Source organism: Thunnus thynnus, chromosome 1, assembly GCF_963924715.1.
Source record: "Thunnus thynnus chromosome 1, fThuThy2.1, whole genome shotgun sequence".
Classification (NCBI taxonomy): domain Eukaryota; kingdom Metazoa; phylum Chordata; class Actinopteri; order Scombriformes; family Scombridae; genus Thunnus; species Thunnus thynnus.
This window is the reverse complement of record NC_089517.1, coordinates 16,305,964-16,327,594: the sequence shown is the minus strand read 5'-3', so window position 1 is coordinate 16,327,594 and position 21,631 is coordinate 16,305,964. Positions and strand designations below refer to the sequence as shown.

The 21,631-nt window shown below is 42.5% G+C and overlaps 2 protein-coding genes across 9 annotated transcripts in view; both read left to right on the top strand.

Annotated features, from left to right (window-relative positions):
• cbfa2t3 (CBFA2/RUNX1 partner transcriptional co-repressor 3) overlaps window positions 1-16,033 on the top strand; it is a 43,878-nt gene extending 27,845 nt beyond the window's left edge. For 3 of the 8 annotated variants that reach the window (XM_067586948.1, XM_067586993.1, XM_067587002.1), the window contains 8 exons: window positions 601-782; window positions 3,509-3,792; window positions 4,420-4,505; window positions 5,683-5,953; window positions 6,451-6,519; window positions 7,265-7,318; window positions 9,004-9,194; window positions 10,170-16,033. In XM_067586948.1, coding sequence (XP_067443049.1) covers window positions 601-782; window positions 3,509-3,792; window positions 4,420-4,505; window positions 5,683-5,953; window positions 6,451-6,519; window positions 7,265-7,318; window positions 9,004-9,194; window positions 10,170-10,550 — 1,518 coding nt within the window. In that variant the 3' untranslated portion in view covers window positions 10,551-16,033. The remainder of the gene's footprint in view (window positions 1-600; window positions 783-3,508; window positions 3,793-4,419; window positions 4,506-5,682; window positions 5,954-6,450; window positions 6,520-7,264; window positions 7,319-9,003; window positions 9,195-10,169) is intronic. The other 5 variants (XM_067586956.1, XM_067586974.1, XM_067587010.1 and 2 more) reach the window with 5 other exon arrangements.
• A 1,696-nt stretch (window positions 16,034-17,729) lies between these two features.
• Window positions 17,730-21,621, top strand: pabpn1l (PABPN1 like, cytoplasmic). The gene is made up of 6 exons (XM_067586922.1): window positions 17,730-17,990; window positions 19,003-19,129; window positions 19,600-19,667; window positions 19,783-19,889; window positions 20,010-20,097; window positions 20,920-21,621. The coding sequence occupies exons 1-6, from the start codon at window positions 17,919-17,921 to the stop codon at window positions 21,247-21,249; spliced, it is 792 nt and encodes a 263-aa protein (XP_067443023.1). The 5' UTR covers window positions 17,730-17,918; the 3' UTR covers window positions 21,250-21,621.
• Window positions 21,622-21,631: the final 10 nt, after the last annotated feature.

Sequence of the window (21,631 nt, the reverse complement as noted above, 5' to 3'; positions counted from 1 at the left end):
TGGGATGTGCTCGTGGTTGTCCAGGAAAAGTGGTGGGTGTGTGTGTGTGTGTGTGTGTGTGTGTGTGTGCGTGTGTGCGTGTGCGTGTGCGTGTGCGTGTGCGTGTGCATGTGTGTGTGCGTGCGTGAATGAGTGTCAGACCTCCTGGCGTGTGGTGATCCCCCACATCTGGGACATTGCAACAGTGGCTGTGTTTTATCAAGCAGACAGGTCTGAGAGAGCTATTTGACAGCACTGTTATACACACACACACACATACACACATGCACACACACACACACACATACAATATACACGTCAGCACGCCCTGAAGAGAGAGAGAGAGAGAGAGAGAGAGAGAGACACATGGCAGAGGAATGTGTCAAGGGACCTGTCTTATCTCATTCTGTCTCTTCATCTATCGCTTTCTTTTTTCTCCTCCTCCTAATCTGGCATTATTTCACTCTCACCCCATCTATCTACTGTTCCACCATGAGTTTCTATCGCACCTCTTGTCCGCTTAACACTTCTTTCTACATCGATAAATCTATTTCCTTTCTACAACAACTTATTTCATTTCTAATCCTGAGATGTCTGTTTTCCCTCTTTTTACCACTACAGGCAAACCTGCCCCTGCTGCAGAGAGAATTGCTCCACTGTGCCAGGTTGGCCAAGCAGACTCCAGCTCAGTATCTGGCCCAACACGAGCAGCTTCTCTTGGACGCCAATGCCAACTCGCCCCTCGATTCCTCCGAGATCATGCTGGAGATGAATGAGCACGGCAAGAGAAGAACCCCTGACAGGTAGCATCTCTATTAAATTCAGGCAAAAGCACACACACTTCAGAAGCACACATACGTTGGCACACTCTCACACAGACAGTGCTATAAATGAATTATTTCAGGGTATTTCAGAATGCCAAGTGACAAGGGGAGGCTATAAATCCTCTGTGCGGGAGGCGGAAGTCTGGACAGCCCCAATGCCAGGCTGGCTCTGCCAGCTGTCTAGGAGGAAGGCATGAGATAAATGCAGAGTAGTAAAAGAAAGAGAGAGGAAGAGAAGCAATAGACAGAGAGCTGGAGGAGAGAGGAGGGAATGAAGACCAGTAGATGTCCTCAACACAATTCAAAGACAGACAGAAAGACCAGCAGTGTGCTATGGTTCACTACTGTCCCCATTTTCCCCTGACACTGCTTTATTCAACCAGCTCAGAAGGTGTCACAAGAGGGAATTAACTGGCATTTACCTTTCTTTATTCAATTCATATTGTCCCTTCTTCTGTTCCTGGCACCTGCCATCATTTCTGATCACTTCTTCACCTCTCTCACTTGAGCTTTCGCTCTCTCTGACTGCCTGGCCTGCGGGCTCCCAGCAGCCGTCCATATGTCAGGGATGTGTCCAGATGGTGATGTGCTGACCGTAACACTGAGCACATCCTGAGCGGGGTGTGGGGAGGTGGGTGGTGGTTTGGATGGGATGGGACTGGGGTGGGAGCTGAACGTGCAACTCCACTGTAATCCGCACATCTCCGCCTATAGACCTCTGGCTTATACGGGAGGGGGGGGGGGGGGGGCTCAGGCTGGGGCAGGGCCTACGTTGTGCCAGCTGTTCCTCTGATTTGTCAGATACCAGAGCCAGGGATCTGTACGAGTATGCACAAAATATACACATGGATAATCGAGTATGAGCACACACACACATTAACACACATCCTCTACATGTGGCAGCGCTGCATTTATTCGCCTTTGATCCCCGGGACGATAAAGAGTGATTTCCATCCGAATGCCTGGCTATTGCCATCCAGCTAAACAGATTAATATCAACACTCCCATTTAAACTGTCCAGATGGCTCGAAAACACAGCCTCTCACACACACTCACTAAAAGTACACAGACACAAATGAGTGTCACTAAACATCTGCCAAACACACAGTGTTCAGCCCATATTGCCCCTTAAGCCCGAGAGCAGGGTGGGAGGGAGAGAGAGAAATACTTGCAATCTAAGAGTAGGCCGAGGGATATTCAGATTAAGAGCTTGAGATGCAGGGTGTACAGTTGGCCTTGGCTTTGTTTGATACATATGGCGTACAGCTGTGCAAAAGCTTTGGAGGGGCACTGTCTTACTGTAACTGAACAACAATCAGCTCTCAGCAGGGATACATACATATGCACATGTGTGTGTTTGTGTGTGTGTAGAAATGTTACAAAGCTCCTGTTGTATTTAGTGTTGACATTTGGAATTTTGTCTTATTTTGTTTAAAACCAGAGGAGTTAAGTGTCCAGACTTCTGAGTTTTCTTTTAAGGACATATCATGCTTTTTGTGATTTTCTGTTATTTTTATACTGTTACGATGTCGGATGTCTATATTAAACATGTTCCAAACAAGTTCCAAAACTTGAGGTGAACTTATGTAAAAATGCTCTTTGCAAGTCAAACGCCCAGGCTTCAGCCTGCTCTGAACACTTCGTTTGCAAAGTTACCTCTGCTTCCTCATGATGACATCAGATCATTCATGCATGCCTACAAACAGACATCCTTTCCATGGCATCTTGTTGCTAAGGTTGTTGCTAAGGTTGTTCTCATTGGTTGTTCACATTGTCCACTCACATATCAGACAACACTGTTACTCTTCTATATAGTTTTACAGTAAGCCAAATACAAAGAAATTGTACATTGGCAATATAGGAAATCCAAAATTAGTCTTGTTTTTTACCCTCTGATTGAGACATTCTGGTCTTTGCTGGAACATGTTTCTTTGAACTGTGAAGTAATACATTGGACATTACATATTTAGCCTGGCAAAGGCATCCCACAGTTTTCACATGACTCACTGAGGTCTTCCAAGGCCACGGATGAATTAGCTGGAGAAGGATGAAGCAGGCCGTGCAAAAGATGATTCTCTTCCCTCGCACATCTACATGTTGTCAAAAATTGGTTTCTGAGTAAATTTTAGGTTCGAAGTGAGCAGTATGTTAGATTTTGTAGGGAAAATAGAGCTTGTGAGATGTAGTCTTGCTGTGCAAGGCTATTGCATTATTGGCAAATAAACATTGAATTGTATAACAAAGATCTGTTTTGTTTTAGATAATAATATACCACACATCCCACACTTTGTTCCCACAGCTGGAAAAACGCTACAGGCCTTAATCTGTCCTCCACCAGTTCAGCTTTCTTTCTATGATTTGGTTTTCTTCCTAGGATTGGATGTTTCATTTCTTTGCTAACACAGGAGTGTTTTTATGTACTGCTCACTTGGTGGTGTTCATATTATCACCTGCCTCAGGCTTCTTTTGGATATTTTCTGATCAAAAAACATTTTTGAATGAATCACTGAGAAATAATTCCCAATGATTTGGGTCATTGTGGCCTAAGATTCATAAAAAATTGTCAGGATTTTCAGAACATTCAAGGCTTGTTTTTGTTCAACCACAATTCATTTCTTTCTTAGTCTATATGCAATGTGACGTATAAGCTGCTTAGTGTTAACATGAACTCATATTTTAACCCACTCCCCTGTCCTCTTCTACAGGACCAAAGACAGCTCAGAGAGAGATGGCTTGCATCCGGAGCACCTGGCCAAAAGGCCCTGTACCATCAGCCCCAGCCAACGCTTCAGCCCTAGCACGGTTCTTCCTGCTCACCCGCCTCCCAACGGCCTCCCCACACACCCTCCCAATGGCCTGCCCCACCCACCCAACCCCCAAATGGGTCCCCAGCACTACCGCTTAGAGGACATGGCCCTTGCACACCAATACAGAGACGCTTACAGACATAATGAACATCGTGACGCTCGGGACAGGCACCGGCAGACAGGTAGAACAGCTGCTCAGCATTCATATGAATCTATAGAGCTGCAGGCCAGAGTTATATGTTCAGTGGACTGGTGTATATGTAAGTGGGGTGTGTAGAGAGAACAAAGGCCAGTTGTCAGTTCAGTGTGATAATCCTTTTGGCAGTGCATCTATATAAAGCCCACAGCCATACATGCCCATGTGCTACAACTGTGGCAACCATATATGCCTTCCTTCTGCTTTCCCAAAAGGAAAGAGCTGAATTCTTAGCCAAATTGTCTCACTGATTAGACATGAGGCTTTTGTAGTGTATGGGCAAATGAGCCCCTGCCACCAGTTACTTTTTTAAAAATAAAACTTAAAGTGCAATGTCTCTACGTATAGCATGAAGTTCAGGTAGTTTAGTGCTCATAATTAACTTATTACAAGGCAAAGGAAGGCAATTTTATTTATATTGAACATTTCATTATAAGTAAGTAGACATACTGTGCATAGTCACGCACACAGTAACTAATCAAGTTTTCAGTTTTTATTCAAAATATAGTTTAGTGTCTGCCCTGGACCAGTATAGTGCTTTGCTGTCAGTAACACAGTGTGTTGTATATGTGCTGAACCTGACAGAGACCTGTTCTGTGTCTTTGTGTTGCAGCAGTGCATGGAGCCCGCCAAGAGGAGGTCATTGACCACCGTCTAACAGATCGAGAGTGGGCAGAGGAATGGAAGCACCTTGATAATGTACGTATCAGCATGGTAGCCATATTTAATGTCAACCACCTCTTTGCTTCATTCATAAACAGAATACAACAGTGGAAAAAAAGAGTTAATAGGTCAGTAGGTGACTAAAGTTAGCTTTAATGCTAAAGATGGCAAGCAGATGACAGCGACAGAAACTGTTGACAGACAGAAGAGCCTCAGTCCCAGCTGAATTAGCAGTTGATGGACAGCTGACCTTAGGAGGTCTGTGTCAGTGTGGTGAATTAACGACAGACACCTATCTGGCTTCCTGGCACCCAACTCTATAAAGGCAAAATCACATACACTAGACACACACACACGTGCGCGCACACACACACACACACACACACACACACACACACACACACACACACACACACACACACACACACACACACACACCCACACACACAGAAACGGGGCCCCAGATGGAGCTCAGGACCCAGCAGAGAGCAGCTCCAGCTGGGGAGAGCAGCTGAGACAAGAGCTGCAGTGATGGAGAGAACCGGCCAGGCCTGGACCCCTGCCAAATTAGAAACACTTCACTGAAATAAATATAGCTAACTCAGAGGGGAGGGAGTGGGGTGGAGAGACAGAGAAAAGGAGGCAGAGACGAAAAGACGGAGAAGAAAGATGAATGGGAATAATGATATAGATTGAACGTCAACCATGCTAAACCCATTTAGCAGACCGGGCAGCAATGGAAACACAGGGCACTGTGGAAAAAAGTGACACTGTTTACAACGTCGGGGGAAATAGAGAAAAGAGAGGAAATCTGTTGAGCTGGCAGGGAACGGAGCAGAAGGGTGGAAGGAATTGGCTCAACTTTTTCATCAGCAGCCCAGCTGTTACATTATCGTTGTTGTAATGCTCTTAGACATTGAAATTCACTGACAAGCACACAATCCATGAACCGATAGGCAGACAGAAGCATGCAAGCACACACACTCACACACACACACACACACATCTGCTAGGTAGTGTGTATTTTTACAGCAAAAATAACTATTTTCTTATCCAAAAATGTTTTTGCTTTGTGTGACAAAGCACAAAGCCTGTGCTTGTTAGGAGTTTGGATTTATTTGGTTTGGTAGTTTGGATGGATTTATAAACTTTTTTGGTTCAAAATTCTGTTACAGTGAATTGAACTGAGCAGATGGTTTTAACTTATCCTCAGCTCCTGAACTGTATCATGGACATGGTGGAGAAGACCCGCCGCTCTCTGACAGTGTTGCGGCGCTGCCAGGAGGCCGACCGAGAGGAGATGAATCACTGGATTCGGCGCTACAGCGACGTGGAGGAGATGAAAAAAGGTGGGAGCAACGGACAGCACTGCCTTCCTCCTCCTCCTCCTCACCACAACTCCTCCTCCAACACAGCTAGCAGCAGCGAGGCACTGCCCATAGGAACTTCCTCGGCTGCTGAAAGGCAGACAGGCAGACAGACAGGTAGACAAACACACACAGGGTATGCTTGGCAAAGCAAAACACTCACAGCAAGGTACGGCTCATTTGAAAGTGCTGAAAAAAAAAATCAATTTAGAAACAAAAAGTCAGTTAGACAAATAAATTTCTCTGCAAATTTACAAATTTTAGCTCATACTGAGAGGTAATACAGATCTGTTTGCAACATTCTGGATCTTTAACTGACTGATTGCACCCTTATGCTACCAGCATGCTCATTCATAATCAAGATTGGTATTCACTTCTAACACCCGTATTCACATTCCTTCCCAGAAATGGATTGAAAAAGTTGATGACAGCTTATTTACTGATGTTGTCACACACATAATTTGTATTCGTCCCAAAATAGAATTGGAAACTATAAGGATGGATACTTGGATGTGTGTTTTAGGAGATCAAGAGTCTGTCACTATGTGTGTGTATGTTTGTGTGTGTGTGTGTGTGTTATTGAGACTGAGTGTGTGCTTACATGTGTGTTTCAGAAATCCACCGAGACTTCTTACACAGGCCTCCCTCAGGATACCTGCCAGAAGAAATCTGGAGGAAAGCTGGTAAGAGCCAAACATCCACACCCCCTACTCTCTATTGTCCTCATGATTGACCTCACAAAGACTAACAAGTTTGTTTGCACACGCACTCACACACACATCATCAGTCTTCACGACCCTCACCCTGGCTACTGACACTGACAGAACAGAGGCCTTACAGCTCTAGGTCCAGAAGGCCAGAGGATTGGAGACCCTCTGTGTCATTAGGGCTAAATGCCCCCCATCTGTCACCACTATGAAAGGCCACTGCAGTTAAAGCTGCAGTGAAAATGCAGTCACCTGGCCCAAGGCAGGCCGCAGCAGCGCAGCGCAGTTTGGAGTCGCAGCTTAACTGGTCTCCATGGTCCTGAGAAACACACACTCTTAAGTTGGAAAACCTCTTTTTTCATTGTGGTTTCTAGCCTCATGCACAGTACACAAACTTATCACTGAAGTGAATCAAATAAAGACATTTAGATATCCAGGCAAAGATACATTTTGAATATTTTTGGCTTGGTTTGTAGCCAAAGGGGAGCAGGTGGGAGTGTTGTATTTCCTGGGCCTTCCTTCTTGTGTACTGCATGCTAGATAGAGCCCATCCCAGGAGTCACCTGGCTCAGCTCTTGTTCCAGCCCAGTCCCAGCACTATTATGTTGCAGTCATACTCCAATACCCTGCGGAGGAAAGATGCTGCTGCTGTCGGCAAAATACTGTGCTGCATTTTCACCAGCAGAAAAAGCTCTTTTAATTGCAGTTGTTTTTCATACAGGTACTACAAGCATCCCGCTCTCCCCAGCACTAAAGCATCTCCAAAACAAGCAGGGTGAGTAACATATCTCACTCCCAGCATCTCACCTTTACTGTGTGTGTGTGTGTGTGTGTGTGTGTGTGTGTGTATGTGTCACCTCTATCTCAGCAGCCAGGTAGTCTGCCTGATGTAGCTGCTGCACCTCTTGCTTTTAATTAAAACCAGACACGTATTCTCTGGTCTGGTTCAGGTTGAGAGACTGTGGTGCTTTTGAAAAATAAGATCTGAAGTGTGAAAAAGCAGACAGAAATAACACGTCTCAGGGACTTGCCAAATCCCTGTGGAATTAAAACGTTAATATTGCTGCCCCCGTGTTTTCCATTAAGTGCTAATTGCCCCAGCATCTGCTATGCAGTCTCCTTGATAAGAATTAATTAAATTTGCAAACTAATCTTAGTGGTGCATGCATTAGGCCAGATAATTGAGAAGCCCGGGATAATGCAGATAGTGTTAGGAAGGGGAGAGAAGAAAGAGGAGAAGGAGGGGTGTAAGAAAAAGAAAAAAGGAGGAGAAATGAAATGAAGGATAAAGGTAGACGGGATGAGGGAAAGCACTGAGACGTGCATCTGACTGTCACTCTATGTTGCGTTGACAGGACTGATGGAATACTAACTTTTTTTTACCAAACTGCAAGTATAGGAATCAAGCTCAAACATGCATACACAGCCATGTGCACATATACACAACATAGTGTGGATAAGGCTCCCCCCCTTGCCTATCTTTTTACACAGTAGTTTGAAACAACTGAAGTGGAGCGGCGAGGAAAAGTGACAGTTATTTATGAGTTCCCTCTCAAACAAACACTGACTGAAGGAAACAGGGAGCAGTGGAGAAAACAGCATCCGTCTCACTGCCTACTTGGTTAGCATAACACACCTGGAAAGCCACTCGTTTGTGTGTCTTTAGTGTCTTAAGTGTGTATGGGTGTGTGCTCTTGGCACATCTAGAGTGGGTGGAGAAGGAGGCAGAAAAGTAATGTTGCTGTATTTATGGCAGAAGAAAATTACATTTTAGAGAAATTGATATCTTGTGATCACAATATTCCACATTAGCATTTGATTAATAAATAGTGTATATTTGGCAACCTATTTCTCAGGAGTATAACGCCCTATGAGAAATCAAGTGCTGTACATTTGTTGTGCATCATGAAGCCAATGATGAAAGATGGCAAAATGTAATCATTCCTGCCCCTCACTGAGAAGGGACTGCATGAAGTTTCTATTTTAGACTGCCATCTGGAAAGGAGACTACACACCTGCTTGTTGTAAAAACACTCGTACAATACTTCTGCTGGAAGAAGGCCCCGCGATAAAATCTACATCGCAGGAAGCCCTCCGGTGGAGATATGCATCCCCACCGCTGGGGAGATTATTCAGTTGCACTGTAAACTCTGTCTAACAATTTCTATTAAAATTATCCTGATGACAAGAGGACAATCATGCAAACAGGGAATCCCTGGATGTTAGATGAACAGCCAAGTTGGTGACAAAACTTTGGAGACATCTGCTGTTGTTGAATTAATTATTGAAGTCTGGCTGTTTCCCTTTTCTGGCAGAACGTTTTAAATCTTGGATGGTGTACATCTGTTCACTGAGCTACAACAAGAAGGCAGCTTAAAGAGCCTCAATAAAGGATGACAGAGTAGGCAGAAGCACTAACACCTTTCTCTCTCTCTCTCTCTCTCTCTCTCTCTCTCTCAGAGGAAGCAGTGAATGAGGTGAAGCGACAGGCGATGTCAGAGCTGCAGAAGGCAGTGTCGGACGCTGAGAGGAAGGCTCATGAGATGATTTCAGCAGAACGCTCTAAAATGGAGAGGGCGCTGGCCGAGGCCAAGAGGCAAGCCTCTGAGGATGCACTAACAGTCATCAACCAGCAGGAGGATTCCAGTGAAGTGAGTATCACAGACCCCCCACCTACACCTTGGCCCTCTCATTCGTTCTTAAATTCCCCGCTCTTCAGGTTCTTCACCTTTCATTTGCTCCAGCCATCTACCACAACTTACTTTGTCCTCTTTGTCCTCTAAGTTTTCCTATGTGGTGTAATCCTGGAGGTTTTCTGATAGTACTTTTGCTGCTACATACAGCTGGCTGCTCTTGGTTTGGTGCAACACCATGCTGTCATCATTATTGCAGAAACAGCCCAGTTGTCTGTGTAATAAAGGCAGATAGACACAGATTGGAGCAATGTGCCAGGCTGAGGCCATTACAGAGCAGTTGACCACCACCTGCTGGTAACACAAACCAGTGGCCTTGGACCAAGACCTAAGAGCCTGAAAATTAAATCACTATGTAATAAGAACAGACTAAATTTAGGATAAGAGACATAAATCGGATAACAGAAGAGACTCAGCGCATGTTTCATTATACATTTAAAAGATAGGTAGAATTTTTCAAATCCATCTTAAAACAATAGTCAGGTGCCCATATGGACATTGAAACAGATTTTTGCTCACTGTAATCATGGAGACTGTCCAGGGACACACAAAGAGGGGAATTTGTACAAAAAAGACAGAAACTTTAGGAGATGGAAACACTTGATTTTACTAATTTGGACTGCTGAAGCCTCAAAGCTTCAGATTGACTTTTGAATACATTTTTGCACCAAACTATGACTGTTCACCATAATTTACATTGAAAGTGCATTAGGAAGGGATTTTTTTCAATTACTAGTATGAACAGGAGGATGATTACAGAAAGCAAAACCTATTTCAATATTCATCTGTGCACCTGACCGTTGTTTCAAGACAGACTTAAAAAATTGTGAACCTATATATTGAGTTCAGTCTAAAAGAGAAAATTCTGTGATATCCTGGAACAAAAAAGAGACTTATTTTTATCAACCTACTCTCTCCCCACTGTCTCACCAGAGCTGCTGGAACTGCGGGAGGAAAGCCAGTGAGACGTGCAGCGGCTGCAACACAGCTCGCTACTGCGGCTCCTTCTGCCAACACAAAGACTGGGAGAAGCACCACCATGTTTGTGGTCAAGGCCTGCAGGGCCTGCCAGGGGGCAGCAGTGTCCCTCTAGGCACCCCCTCCTCGTCCTCAGCGTCCTCCAGTGCACCCCCCACCCACTCGGAGAGCACCCCTCCAGGACCACTGTCCCTGGCAGGCCAGAGCAGTATTGCGGCAGGGGCTGGCAGTGGCAGTGGAAGTGTTTCTGCCAGCCCCAAGGAGAGCAGTTCCAGCAGTGCCTCTCGCTCCACAACCCCAGCTACCCCCGCCCTACTAGACGCCACTTCTCGCTGACGTCTGACCTTTGACCCTTTTCATGCATACTAATGCGACAGTGCCCACACTCCACACAAAACCAAACTGAGGAATCTTCATCGCACACATTTCCTTTCCTCTTCCCATTATGTCAGTCCTTGTTTCCCTCTTATCTTAAGCTCTTCTGAAATTCTTCTCACTACCTGATGATAGACTGGTTGGCTCAACTTGTCAACCTCCCCCAAAAATATTTTTTCTGTCTTTCTCTCTTTCTCAAACACAGCCACAAATACAAAGATTCCAGCCTGGGGTTCAGTGTAATGTAACGCATGAAAAGAGCAGTGTCTCACATCTCTGTTTTCAGTAAAAGAAACATATCAGATGTGTTTGCTGAGAACATGAGCTTTGACTTGAAGATGTGCCCTCAGTAATGTAAGCACGGTAATTTACGTCCACGTAAGGACACAAGATAAGGGCTGTGGTAAAGCATCATCGATGGGGGAGATGACTAGACCGATTAGCACTTGGATAGGATTTCCCTTTAATTTCACACCAATGAGAGACAAGTACCCAGCCCTGATATGTGCACTACCAGTCCAAACAGTTCACTGATGTGGCACTTTTTCTACAGTGTCGTAATGGAGACAGAAAAAGGACAAATTAGCTTTTTTTTTTTTTTTTTTTTTCAAATGGATGAGGGAAGGGGAAAAACCTGTGATGCGATTTATTCTTCAGAAACACAGCTTAGTATTTATTAAATGTTTCTTTCTGGCTTTAAGGGAAAATAAAGAAAAGTCCAAATATTCTAAATAAAGAATAATAATGATGATGATGCTGATGATAACGATAATAATGATATGAAAATAAATGAATTTTAAACTGCTAACTACCTTGCTAGCGAGCCAAGAAAATCTACACCGGACTCACCTCTCTGCACCATTGTGAACCCAAATAAATTCAAAGATGAAAAATAACATGATCCAAACCTTTGTATTACACTGCCAAAGTGAGTAAGTAAGCGATAAGGAGAAGCACTCATCTTATAACCAAACGCAAAGCAACATCACCTCCTCAGCAGATAAGCCAGCCCTGAGAGGACCAGGCTGCAGAGAAGCTGCAGAACGGGACCCAGAGATAGTCAGACAGTAAAAACAAAAAAAAAAACATAACAAAACTGTGATCTGCTTTGATCTTCAGCTGCTTCCTGCAGCCTGGACGAAAATACAGCGATTCCTCAGTGATGGCCCAGACTAGTGAATATGGAAAATGCTGTGAACTACAAGAAAGACTTGATGAAATGGATGGAAACCCTGCCACAGTGTGATTTTTGTGAATGGTAACAGAGAGGACGGAGAGAAAAAAAAAAGAGGAAAGGAAAAGCTACACAGCCTCAAAGGAGACAAAGATACATACATGGAAATGGAGCTGCCAAAAACCTCAAAACAAGCTTGAAAACATTATTCCAAGAAGGAATTGCATACTACGGACACGTATGGAAAGATTGTTTTTTTTTTTTTAAAGCTCCAATGACGAGGAGATATTTCAAGGAATTGCTGTTACCTTTACATTCACTCCCTCCTTTTCCAAAGCATGATAAACAAATGAAAGAGCCTAGTGAAGGGCGGTGTAGACTTGGTTCTCCTCTCTCTTTCTACCTCCCCTCACCCCACACCTCCCTTCTACGCTCTTCCCCGACTACCTGACTCAAGTCCGCCCCCGACCTCGGCCTGCTTTGGACAGAGCCTCAGAGCAGTCAAGTGGTGAGGGATCAAACCTGCTTGTAGATATTGTTCCTCTTTTCATTTTTTCAATAATGTCTCTTGTCGCTGATGTCCACATGTGCTGCCCTTGTGTATATCCAGAAAGATGGACTTTTGTTTTGGTTTTGTTACCTTTCATTTTCCTCTTTTACATTTTGGGCTGAGCAGTGAAGTCAGAGCAAGGACACTTGTTTATGAGAGGAAGCCCCCCCCATAGTACTTATTGTTTGATTTGTTGTATCTATATTAATGAGATGAAACCCCTCTTGTAGAATATTTTGTATTGCTCGCATTGTAAGACAGTGAGAGGACGGAGGTGCAATATGAAGAGAATTCAGCTACTGATGGAACCTCAGCAACTGCCCATAGGGTGTCATATAATATAGATACATATAAATATATTTAAAGTAACATCAGTAACTTAATGTGAATGTACATAGTATTTAAAGAGGTCCAAAAATGTGTTTGCCAAATAACAGAAACCTTTAAAGTTTAATGTCCAGAATATGATTTTCTCACAGTACATTTGTTTCTCAAATTTATCAATTCCCCCCCTCCCCCCGCCCCATACAATTTAAAAACCTTCAATTTTCATTGAAATCAAAGTGTCATGTGACCCTGAGTGGAGGAGACTGTTGGTAACAGAGGTAAAGTGGCTCCATAGAAAACCACAATGCAACATAGCTGAAAATAGATGAAAACAGATTAAGGGTGGATGGACTGTACAGGACTGCTAGAACAGTTTCTGAATGAATGAATTAGGCCTTAATTTAACATCTTAGAAAAATCATTCACATTGTACTACATCAAGAGACAAATTCTGTAATTTTTATGTTTTGCTTTTCTGGCAAAATCCTGTCATTGTCCCGTGCTTCATCCACCCCAGGTCAGTTTACATCCTGCAGGAGGGGACTCAACAGTGGCTCAGTTTCAAATTTAGTTATTTCACACCAAATTTGGGACATGTCAAAACTTTATTTCTCACGTATATTGACTCCTGTGACTCAATGTGAAACATCACCATCCTCTGGCCTCAAGTGCCACTGTAGTGACCCTCTCTCTTGGTCCTCATCATCCTGTGTGTGCGATTAGGTGTGTTTGTTTCCCCCCAGGTGCAGGACAACTGATTACTGTAGGGTTAAATGATATGCCAGTGTTAAGCTACACTAAAGCTAACCTTGAAGCTTATTTTGATACCCAATCTTTTAAATGTTGTTTTGTTTTTACGGATTATTGTTTATTTGTAAAGATGTAAATTGAGCATTAAGCTGAAGATCTGGGACAGCCATGAGGGTAGCACCACCTCTTTAGGGTTTATTTTAATTTTCAGCCTTTCCCATATGTGCCAGCATACCATCATCAGAGGTTTTACTCACTGCAACAGAGTGCCTGTGGCAGCCATGCTCAAGCAAATTTCACAGTGATTAACTTTACACAGTTGGCCTCATAAACACTTGGACCAAACTTGGAAAAAAAAGGTATCTTTATATTTTCAGTGGATGGCATAGCAAAAAATTAAAACTTTGCTTTTGTTGCTTGTTTTCAATTATCCACAGATTGTTACAGTGAATAATGACTTTCTTTTGGACTATCTGAGACATATAATTCAAACGAGATAAGCTGCAAGGTACCCCTGCATCTGCGTATAGCATTTCTGTATGTGTGTTAAAAAATTACCTTAATATGGTGTTGACCTCAGCCTTTTTGTGTCATTTGCTCCTTTCTCCCCATGTCTAATTCCTCCTCCGCTAATACCACAGACCACTCCTCACAAACCCCCCCTCACACACTTGCTACCTCCTTTGACCATACAGCTAACCACCAGGAGAGGTTGACCTGGACTTTGAAAAGCTGGGCTGAGAGCAGACATGGAGATGCAACACTCAAAACCGATCATATCTGTCTGAAAATTATTAAAAAGAAAAAGGAAAAACGTTGAAAGGAATTGCCATTACTGATGATGTGGAGGAATATTTATTTTCACCAGACCTCACCTTTTCGATCACATCCAGCTAACAAAACAGATACTGCTGGACTTTTAGTAAAAATCTTTATATTATAACATAGGGTACACATACAGTCAAGCATGCATATTACCAAACTGAACACAGCATCAACCATGACATGCCATTTGTTGTCCAAAACCAATAAAAGCACAGACCAAAGTACTCCTGCATCGCCATAGTAGGCTTTGACATGGTGTGTATTGACAGACCAGAAATAATAAGGTTAGAAGCTCCACTACACCAGTTAACCAAAGTGTCTGAAATACACACGCTCAGAGCACAAGAGTGAAGAGTGCGCTCATGTTTCAAATGTGTAGAACTCACATTCAAGCAATCAAAGCGCTTGTTGTGCACATATTGAATAGTGCTTCTGTAAAAACAATAGAGGCATCTCCTTCAGAAAGCCTATACTGATTGCGTGTTCTCACAGTTACAAAGCCTTGCAGAGATAAAATGAATGCATGGTGGGCATGTGTTTTTGTGTGAATGGGGGTGTGTGTTTTGTAAAAAAAAAAAAAAAAAAAAAAAAAGATCCTTTTTCTTCATGTCTCTGTACTAACTACTTGAAACCTTCAGAGCTTTAATGAAACATCCCAGACAGACTATAGTGGCAGAGCGATTCACATTATGTAGCTTTCTGCAGTAAAATATTGAGTTTGCATAGAATATCCACATCAAAACAACATTGTGATGACAGTTCCTTTCAACCCTGAGTGCTTTGCATGTGCGTCCTCGTCTGCGAGTAAGCCCTCAGATAAACAAACAAAGCCAAACCCAATAGACCACTTATAAATGACCAAAATGCAACCAAAAGCTACACCTATTTTTTGCTTTGATTCCTCGTTGGTTCATGTTTTTTGAGTTATCTCCCAGCATTAGAGAACTTTCGGGGTCGAAACTGTCCTTCACTGAGATCCTCCCTCCTGATTTCATTCATCGGGTCAAACATGTTCTGTTCAGCTGGGTGTGTAAGATACATTAAGTCATGAAACAAACAAGATTTGTGCCGAGGTGTCTGCACTCTTTGAAGATATTGTAGATGGCAAACGCATAAGGGCTCTGCTGTTGTGAACACCATCCAAGGGTCTCCCAACACTTTACAGTCATATCAGTCACTTTTCTATTTGTTTAACTATGTACATGATATGGGCAAAACGCATGTTTAGAAAAGACAAATATTAGCAGGTTGGCATTTTGTCTCTCCCTACCCCAACCAGTAACTCTACCAGTGAAGTTTCATCTGAAGCGATGGTGACACGTCCTCCCTGTGAAACAGGCACTGATGAATAGCTACAGTAGAAAGCTAAAGTGGCAAACAGTGAATACAGCACTTGTTTTCCCCAAAAAAGCCATGGCTCAGGATGGTCCTGTTTTTACCTTTACATAAATTGAAAAAAAAAGGTTTATGTTTTTTTTTAATGTGTAGGGAAGCATTCTATACTGTATTGTGCAATACATTGTTACAGAAAAAAAACATATTTCTGTAGGAAGGGTTGGCGCTTTGAAGATTTTTCTCCTTTTGTTTTTATTTCCCTCTTCAAAAGGTCCTGTTGCCGTTTTTAGATGAAGTAAACTGTGCCAGAAGAATTAAATTCTGATTTGTATTTATTTCTTGCATGCTTTCCTCCCTGTTGCTAATACCGCTCTTTAACTGTTCGCTCTGTTGGATGTGTGAAGCTGTAAAACATTCTAATTCAGGTTATTGTCTGTGTTGAACAATGTAACTGTGTAATTAAAACATGAAATGAAGTATTCATCACTCTTGTTGCTTTTCTTCTTTAAATGCAGGCTTATTCAGAGATTACACCCCCAGAAAACAAAACAAGAATCAATTATTATTGAATCATCACTAACATAAAGTGTATTATATAAAAAGTCAGAAAGACATGAGTAATCATATAGTGTATGCGCACAAACAAAACAAATCACAAACAAGCTTATTCATTGTCTGTGAAATAAATATTTACACATTGAAAAAAGCTCATAACGCATAAGCTCATGCAGTTTTTTTCAACAAACTCACAAAACCAAATTTTAACAACTGATTGTTACTACATCTATGATACATTCTGGCACCATCCTTTAAATTTCACACCTCCTGAACCTAACCTCCTTCTTATATTAAATGTTTTAAAATACATATTTAAGTGTAGAGTGGAATTCACGTCCCCTCGTGTTTTTGAATTGGGTTATATTGTTCTTTAACTGTTGTGTTTTCTATATTCACATAAGCATTTACAGTGTTAAATTTTAATTACTGTAATGTTTTAAGAGTAGTTATGAGTTCTAATGTTTAAAAAGGTGCCCCAGCTATTTAATATTGCATGTCCATAAAGTTGGGGAACTCACAAAAGAGCAGCAGTGGCAGAGATATCCTGACTTTTTGTCCCAAGTTCGGGACACTGGATCCCACACCTGTCATAGTCAGTGGTGAAAAGTAACTAAGAACATTTATTCAAGCACTTTACTTAAGTGCAATTGTTTGGTACTTGTACTTTACATGACTACTTCCATTTGATGCTTCCACTCCACTACATTTCAGAGGGAAATATTGTACTTTCTAATCCACTACATTTATCTGGCAGCTTTAGTTACTTTTCAGATGAAGATTTGACACAATGAATAATATAACAAGCTTTAAAATATAACACATTGTTAAAGATGAAACCAGTGGTTTCCAACCTTTTTGGCTTTTGACGTTCAAATGATCCAATATTTCACCAAAAATCAAAGATTAGAGAAAAAGTCCAAAAACTGAAAACAGATTTGTGTATCAGAACTTTGTTTTTTCTTCTTTCCTCCTCTGTTAATCATCCCCTCAGATTTATCATTTACGTATTGACTAAACTAGCTAACTGCATATAAAGTAGTTGAAACTAGCTCCACCTCCAACAGCTACAACAGTAACATGCTGCTTACATGCTTCAGTATTAATAATCTAATGATGTCATATATTTATAAACAATTTTTCCACCGCTTTACAACCACAACAGTAGTGATGGAGTAGGCTACAGCGGAACCTATGATGTAAGCACTTGTCAATAGTGTTTTAGTAATCACTCTCACTGCCAGAAGGGGCAGTCAAAAGTCCCACACTACAGCTTTAAAAAAAGAAATATTCTGTCATTTTAAAAAAAATCACTTCTGCTTTAAAAAAAAATATTATATTTACATTTACAGTTTGTCATTTGGCAGAAACATTTTATCCAAAACGACTTACAATCGAGAAACTGGGAATTTACAATAATTGAATGTAGGTACATCTCATCATTTATTATCAAATGATAGCTAAATAATAATTTAGTTCTCATTTTACCAGTTGTCCATCATGGGTGTAAGGTGGGGTGGGGAAGGTTACCGGGGCAACGGGCAGGGCCCTTTTTAGATGCGCCACTGGGAGGAGGACATCCCCCCCCCCCCCCTCCCCTCCAGCGCCTCTCTCACCTGCATCCCAGTGTCAATCAATGCACCACCACGTCACGAGCCTCATTCACAGGTGATACCTATTAGCTTACCTCCTATGCAGTCAGGTGTTGCGTCTGTGGACCATCAAACCGTTTCCTTCCTGTGTGAGATATTTCTGCTGGCGGTTTTTGGCAAGCTGCAGTCGGCTTTGCAGATGCCATGTTTGAGCAGTGAGCATGGCGGAAAATCATCTGGAGTACGGCTACCTGGAGGGCGAGTCCATCGGGGAGCATTTCGCCGAGGACCCGGTGAGTATCAATGTATTTAGGCTACAGTGAAACAAAGGGATGCCGTCGCGTTTGTTTGTTTGTATGCACGCACGTCAGCAGAGCGAGCTTATGAGAGCTGTCACGTTGTTGGACAAACAAGCGCAATAAGCTACACTGTGTGGTAGCATCATGTCACTGTTGAACGATACGTTATGTGCAAAAAACGAGCTACATATTTAACATGCTGTGTGACGGTCAGGTGCACTGCGTGTCCGCATTTCCCGGTGAAATACTGAAAACATAGCGTGACTCCAAATTGTGAAATAACTGATGGTAAACCCCTGTTTCACATATTGTCCAGAAACCTATAGGCACTGACAAATTCTTATTTTTGATTGAATTACTCCCATGTCAACATCTTTGGGGGGCATTTGGTGCTTTCACAAGTCCAATTTTATTGAAGAGTAAATGATAATGTGAACATGCTGACCAAGCAGCCCATTTCATTTAGGTAACAACCCCATAATCTAAGAAAATGTTTCATTATTCATGATTAGAAAAAGACAAGAGTCTATCAATCACTCAATATAGTTTGTTAATATAACTGTGGGTAACAAAATGAAAGGACAAACCTACATTAATGTGTTGAGATCAGCTTCAGTGCTCCTTGTCAGAGACGCTACACATCTCTTGAACTCTGCTGGAGGGATGAACACCATATTTTTAAAAAGATATTCCCTCATACAGTGTTTTGTTGAAGATGGAGAGCTCTGCCTTTAGTCAAAAATATCCCATAATGAAGGTATTTAATTGGGTTGATCTAGTGACTGTGAGGCCACAGCTTATTATTCTCATCATTTTCATACTCATCAGATGAGTCAGTGACCCCATTCATGCCCTGTATGAAAGCATCTTTATCCATTATGTCTCTGCACTCATTTATTCAGGTTTTTTTCCTTAATTTGTCACCTGTCTGTATCTCTTCAGTGTGTCATCTAGCTTTTAGTCCAGTGTCTTCAAGTGTGCTGGTTTCCATATTTGTGTGTTGCAGGAGCTGGCAGCCATCAAGGCCAGAGTTCAAGAGCTGGAGATGGAAGAAGAGACAGAAAGGCTGAAGGAGGAAGAGGACAGATGTGACACTGCAGAGATGCAGCTCCTGACCAGCAGCCCTCGACCTGGTGAGACAGCCTGTCGTTTGTTGTTATGCAACTTACTGTACAGCTAAACACTGGTTATACCTTTTTTTTTGGAAACCTCAACAGTGTATTTTTAGCCAGGTGTGCAGCATTGCAGCCTACAGGCAGGTGAGGTAACCGCGTCACCATCTGGCTAACACCTGGGACACTTCACTGTGGTCACAACAGCGTTCACATGTGCCTCATCACTGCCCAATGAGACGAAGTAGTGAGCCCCAGAGAACCAGAAGGGTCCTCCTTGCTGCCTGTGGCTATTTTCTGCCTCTGTGGCTCTCCTCATCCCTCCCCTCCCCTTCCCTTCCTTCCTCTCGGTCCCTCCTCAGAACAGAGCCAGATTTCTGATATATGTATTGTCAAAGATGATGCAAGAAATGTTGCTGCAAGTAATCATTGTGTTCATTTCACCTGGAGTGACCCCCTGTGTATTAAGTTTGTTGTTGTTTCCTCCACAGGGCCTTTCTACAATATGACTCCTGAGGAGAGGATAGACGCAGACAACAGATCTGTCTATGTAGGAAATGTAAGAATGATATATTTATTTTCTTCATACTAAGCATGGTTTTTTTTTTTTTTTTTTTTTTTTCTTTTTTTTTTTTAAACACCTCTGAACTAACACACTGTTGAACAAATCCCAGGTAGACTATGGAGCTACTGCAGATGAGTTGGAGATCCATTTCAACGGCTGTGGTCCTGTCAACCGAGTGACCATCCTGTGCGACCGGTTCTCTGGCCATCCCAAAGGGTGAGTTCAACTTGAGCATATACTTCTTTGACCATGGAATACAACTATTGGCATGTTATCATTCAATGTCAACTACCCAGCATCCAAGTTTGTCCACTTTTATGTGTTTTGTTTTTTCAGCTTTGCTTACATTGAGTTCTCTGATCGTGACTCTGTGCAGAGTGCTATTGGTTTACATGAGACCTTGTTCAGAGGAAGAGTCCTAAAGGTGAGCAGCATTCACATGTTGGGTTGATAGGAAAACACCCAAAACTAGTCATCTACACAGTCACATGTCAGACAAATCATTGGTTGCACACACAGCATACAACTCCCCGGAGGAGAAGTTTTTATAAAGCAAAGTGTAAGTTTTGGCCCCACACTGCCAGAGTCTTAGGCTTCAACACATGTGAATTATGCTGCAAGAACTGTGTACTCTGTCGAGATGGAGATAAGAAGACTGACTATGTTTATCTGCAGCCCAGAGGATCTCCAAGGAGCAGGACCTCATTAGGATGGGGCAGTCAACAATAACTTTCTCACGGCTGTGGCTGCACACTACACACATCTAAAACTTAAGTTATGGTATATAGTTAGAAATGGTTATAGTAAAGTATTAGGCCAGAAATGGTAAGGTGTTTTTGCCAGGAGAATGTGGCAGAATGAGAAGGTGAAGCTCAAGAGATGCTTTTTATATAATCTGCTATTTATCACTTCTACAAATTATGATTCATCATTTTCTCTCATTTGAAATCAAGACCTGTCATCTGGTCCAGATAACCTGGTGGAAGTAAAATGTAGATGAATGTCATGTGATCTGCAGTTTACATGAGTTTGACTTAAAGTTCTTTTTAAAGCCAACCCGTTATAGCTCCTATTTAGTTATTTGCCTTCTTTTGAACTGATCTTTGATATGAATAAACTTGGTACCTATTTGCCAGAAATCTATGTCAAGACATGTTATTTTTAGTCTGTGTACTACAAGTAATATTTCTGTAAACACTATCAATCATCCTGAATAATACAATAACAACAGTGTCCTTCATTTCAGGTAATGCCAAAGAGGACCAACATGCCAGGCATCAGCACCACAGACAGGGGAGGTCACCGAGGCGGCCACTCCAGAGGCAGAGGACGAGGCTTCCGTCCACCCCGATACCATAACAGCTCTCGAGGCAGGTTCAGGTACCAGTCAACCAGGCCACAACACCAAACACCCCACCCTTACTATGGAGGCCCCTCAGTGGGGAAGAGACAGTGGGGACACATGGATTACCATGAACAGATGCCTAAACGTTACCCATGTCTTCTCCTCATCACCCCACCGTCAGAGGAGTTGGGGGCAGGATCGAGCGGACAGCACTATCCTCAGCAGCGCTAGCACTACCCGCTGTTTGCACACCAAGCGGGTGAATAGACTGATCATTTTAAAGAGCAAATGTTTCCAGGCATTACTGAGTTTGAAAGAGAGAGATTTGACTTTACAAGTTGCATCCCTGCATCAGTCCTTCAAGTAGATGTGAAAAGTCAAGATTGGGGTCAGAGATCCTTCGCAGAGGTGTTACATTATAAGCTTGTGTTGCTGTGAATGCATGGGACAATCCTCATTGTTATGCAGTTGCGTCTTACCGTTTTTACAAACTGATGCAAATGTATTGTGTTGCTGCCTGCAATGTAATGTATAAATCCTCCCTATGTATAACTTATAAGTTCTTTGCTATGTAAGTGAATAAATAAAAACAATGATCCGGTGCTCTATTTGT

Excerpts from the sequence above, each read along its gene's own strand:
- pabpn1l (XM_067586922.1), top strand. The coding sequence starts at position 17,919 with ATGGCGGAAAATCATCTGGAGTACGGCTACCTGGAGGGCGAGTCCATC. Across the intron at positions 17,991-19,002 it reads AGCATTTCGCCGAGGACCCG|GAGCTGGCAGCCATCAAGGC; the intron begins GTGAGTATCAAT and ends TGTGTGTTGCAG. Across the intron at positions 19,890-20,009 it reads TTCTCTGGCCATCCCAAAGG|CTTTGCTTACATTGAGTTCT; the intron begins GTGAGTTCAACT and ends TTGTTTTTTCAG.